The following is a 3,970-nucleotide window of genomic DNA, read 5'->3' on the forward strand; positions in this document are numbered from 1 at the left end:
CCTCTGCGTCATACTCAAATCGTTCTGTTCGTGAACAAGCCTTGGTAGCATCGTCAGCAAAATTATCCTCAAACCCTAAGAAAACTTATCCTCTATGGAGTGAAGGACGGAGTCGGCCAGATTTTACCTAATAATGTGAGAAGAATTGTGGAAAAAGGTTACTTTAAAGGAGATTTTTTTTTTTATAGGACACATCTCTAGTTTCCGAATAAAACTCGGTTTCCTAAAACCCAAGTATATTTTAGAAAAAGGAGACCGAAACACAAAAACACAGTTTTATTCGCTTTAAATAAGATGGAATGGACACCAACAGTGCGCGTGTTACATAGGCCACAACCGCTAATGCATCTGGAATATCAAATGGTAGCAATTGTAACATGATGGAACAAAAAGAAAACATAGCATATGAGCACAAAAAACTTTGTAACATAAAAAAAAAAGATAAAGAACGCAATGACAATAAAATGAGGTAGAATGCAGTTGTTGTTTGTTTGAATCCAAGGGGAAAATGCTCTGCAGGCACACACTTGATGTCAGTTACACCCACCACGATATGGACAAGCGACCTTTGTGAAATCTTTCTCCTTGAGTTCTTCATCATTAAGAAGATCCCGTGATGCTTTTACTTTCCTTGCCGGCGAATTTGTCCAAGTACCTGTTGAATTTTCAAATCTACTGTGTGTGATGCGGTTGAACACCTTTGGTTTCACCCTGTCGTCGTTCTCCGTTATGTTAACTGGGTCAATGTCGAACGTGAAGATGTCTCCATAAGGCCTGGCTGAGTGGGTAATGATCGGCAAAGATATGGGATCAACAGACACTGCAGCAAGATCTGAAGTCACAACAATGCTAAGTCCATCTGGACTGAAGAATGGATGGTTTACATGCCCCCCTAAATCATTTCCACTTGCTATCACTCTTACAACCACAGTCGGATCATTCGGATTCACCAGATACACAGCAAAGTATCCTGAGTCAAGACCATGGTCCTTTTCTGGTGTACCTGGAGGCTTATCACGATTTGACGAAAAAACTATCCAATTTCCTTTGGGAGACCATTGGCATTGTGTGTCAGTCCAATCCCCATCTGTTAGCCTTCTCGGCTTCCTTCCCTCCGTCACCCCTTTTACTGCGTCCATTATGTATAGATTCTTGTATCCGTCTCTTGTTGACCGATAGACTATGTGTTTCCCTGTTGCACACACATATTGGGAGTATTAAGTTAAAACAAGTATACAACCAGCAAACCATTTCATATCATATAATTAAAAAAAAAAATTGAGCCTATTACCGTCTGGACTGCTTGATGGGAAGGCATTATTGAACCCATCTGTGAGTGGTTCAAGTTGCCGTTTATAATGGGACACCTTTTGGATGACGAAGATGTTTACCGTTTCAACAGCGCTGAAGGAAGGTCCGATGCAAACATACAGTTTGTCGCTCCTATCGTTTTGGTCCCAAACTGGCGAAAAAACACTGTTTTCATATAGCTGAAAAGAAAACCTCTATATCAGCAAAGAACAATGTAAACAAAATTACTCATCAGTATATGCTATACTCCCTCTAGTACCTCGCAAGCTATATTTAGCTTTCCTTTGTCAAGTACCCAGACAATTTTGAAATCATTGTCAACAAATGCAAGCCTGGATCCGTTCTTGGAAAATGTGGGAAATCCTCCGCCCACCCTGAATAGTCCTATTTCCGGATCCGGAGAAGTGACAATTTGAAACTGCCTTTTGATCTCTCCTTCGTCCTGCAATAATAACATACATTCATATCAGTGACATGATCTTAGGCTGCATCAGATGGCTGAAGACAAGAACTCAAACTGGGTAGTCAGTACGTTGTCGAGAGCTTCACTCGTGGAACGATGGTAGCCGATCCGCTTCCTATCACCACTCTTCGGATCCACTATCACAAAGGGATTGAAATGGTCAGTGGTTGGACAAGTTACTTGAGTGATTCGGATTGGCTCTTGTTCTTCTGCTGTGCAAAATATCTCGATATGTCGATATTGTGCTCCGTCATTGACATCACCGGCCTCTGAATTCCGGCGAATAGTTACGACAGCTACACTGGTGGCGTCAATGGCTGCCGGTGTGAATGCATCAATGTTGTCTGGGGTTACTGGAATAACACCACCATTGGCAATGTCAGCTCGGTACACACCCCAACGACTTTCACCCTTGCGATGGAAGAATATGATGTTGTCACTTCCCCAAGTCGGCCAACCCCCATTCTTTACAACCAACCTGCGATCATAAGGCTCCTCTACATTCATGACATAAATGTCAGTCCTTTGGTCTTCGATTGCTCCATCCCAACCTCCATTTCCCTCAAAAGACGCCACAGCTATCTTCTTTCCACACTTGGATACCGAGGGGCTCAAATCAGCATGATCTAATTTGATGCATAATTAATAAGAAGAGAATCAGAATTTAAATCAACAGAGGCATGATTTATGTAATTGTTATAGAAGGAGAGTAGGATTAGGAACCTCGTGGTGTGAGACGGCCGGTTTCTCCAGTCATTAGATCGGTCTTATAAACAGCAGTCCAAGGCTGACGACGTTCAGTAGCTCGTTCCTTGGTGCTGACATAGATAAGATGATTATCGGCAAAGCAACCAGTGTCTTCCATTCGAACACCATCGAAAGGTGATTTACGGAAAATATCGGCCAAGCTGTGGACTATTTCACTGGGTGGGTTGACGTCGTTCTGACGGATAGATATGTAAAGCAATTCAAGGTTGTCTCGTTCAGATACAAAAATCATGCCTGTGATACGACCCTTATCTACATCATCCTTGGTGCGATAGCCGGTCAAACTTGTATAGGTGAAAATTTTCATAAGGGCTTCAGGTGGGATCTGGGCGCCGCTGTAATTGTAGGAGTTCCCATCAGTCATGCTAAGTTCATCTCGACTCGATGTTGGTGGAATCGGGCAAGAAAATATGTCAAGCGGCACAGGTGGTCGATAAGTTGAAAAGAAGGCAATGCTACCTCTCGTCTCTACATCTACCTCCTCCATGGGCAGTTTGTTATCTTCTTCCTTTCTTGCCTGCGAAAAGTTGCCTGATTTTTTTTTTCAAGAAACAGAAAGAAATTAGATTCAATCGGTTACTAATCTTAAAAGTCAAAAGCTATGAACCTTTCCAAGAATGAAATGGAGAGAAATCGGTTACCTTATAAAAATCTTGGTGGAAGTTGCAGAGAAATGGAGAGATTATCTTTCATTATATAAGAATGAAAGTCATCCACTAGCATTGACTTTAGAAAGATAAGTCTTGAAATACTACTCAAGCAGTATTAAGGAAACATTATTGGAGATGTGTCGTCATTTACAGTAGACATGGTTAAACTGATCAGTAAGATAAATTTACGATCTCAAGGGACCTTGAGTGGTGGTGTCTAAACTATAGTATTATGATTCAGACAACACCAGCAAAGAGGGAATTAAGGATCCCAATGCAAACCAAGACAGGACATTTCAACAAACACTTAGGGAGCAACTGTGTAGACGAACCATTTTAAGGAGGTTGAAATGTCACCTCTCTCCACCGGAAGTAGTGAAGTAGCATTTCTCCACCACCGGATGTAGTGAAGTAAAAACACGGACTGCGGCTTTGGGACGTTTGGTGAAAAAACTTTGGGAACTATGTGGACGGTTGAGGTTCCATCTTAGATGTGTAGCAGAATTTATAAGTCAAATAGTATGTCGTGCCTGCAAAGCTTTTTTCCGCTTTTGACACTATTAAGGCCAAGACTGTAAAGCTACTTTTCTTCTTATCTTCCATCCAAAGTGAGAAAGTGTGAGGGAAACAAAACTTTGGCCAGATTTCATATTTGGCCCGAAAAATCACGAGGTAAAGCAATTAGAAGAGTCCGAGAGTGCGGGTTTTTAATTTGAATACGTGTCAAAATATTAAAAGGAGTCACGTATAAAATATATGTGGTCTGCCCATATCTTAA

At 41.5% G+C, this 3,970-nt stretch overlaps 1 protein-coding gene across 2 annotated transcripts; it reads right to left on the bottom strand.

Annotated features, from left to right (window-relative positions):
* Positions 1-252: 252 nt before the first annotated feature.
* Positions 253-3,724, bottom strand: LOC113341299. 2 transcript variants are annotated; one of them, XM_026586226.1, is made up of 6 exons: positions 3,184-3,724; positions 2,498-3,073; positions 1,844-2,400; positions 1,571-1,753; positions 1,292-1,490; positions 253-1,192 (listed from the first exon to the last, which is right to left on the bottom strand). In XM_026586226.1, the coding sequence occupies exons 2-6, from the start codon at positions 3,027-3,029 to the stop codon at positions 534-536; spliced, it is 2,130 nt and encodes a 709-aa protein (XP_026442011.1). In that variant the 5' UTR covers positions 3,030-3,073; positions 3,184-3,724; the 3' UTR covers positions 253-533. The 2 variants fall into 2 exon arrangements, with proteins under 2 accessions (XP_026442011.1, XP_026442012.1); XM_026586227.1 differs by lacking the exon at positions 3,184-3,724 and having other exon boundaries at positions 2,498-3,154.
* Between the last annotated feature and the right edge of the window lie 246 nt (positions 3,725-3,970).

Source organism: Papaver somniferum, unplaced genomic scaffold (genome assembly GCF_003573695.1).
Source record: "Papaver somniferum cultivar HN1 unplaced genomic scaffold, ASM357369v1 unplaced-scaffold_29, whole genome shotgun sequence".
Lineage (NCBI taxonomy): Eukaryota > Viridiplantae > Streptophyta > Magnoliopsida > Ranunculales > Papaveraceae > Papaver > Papaver somniferum.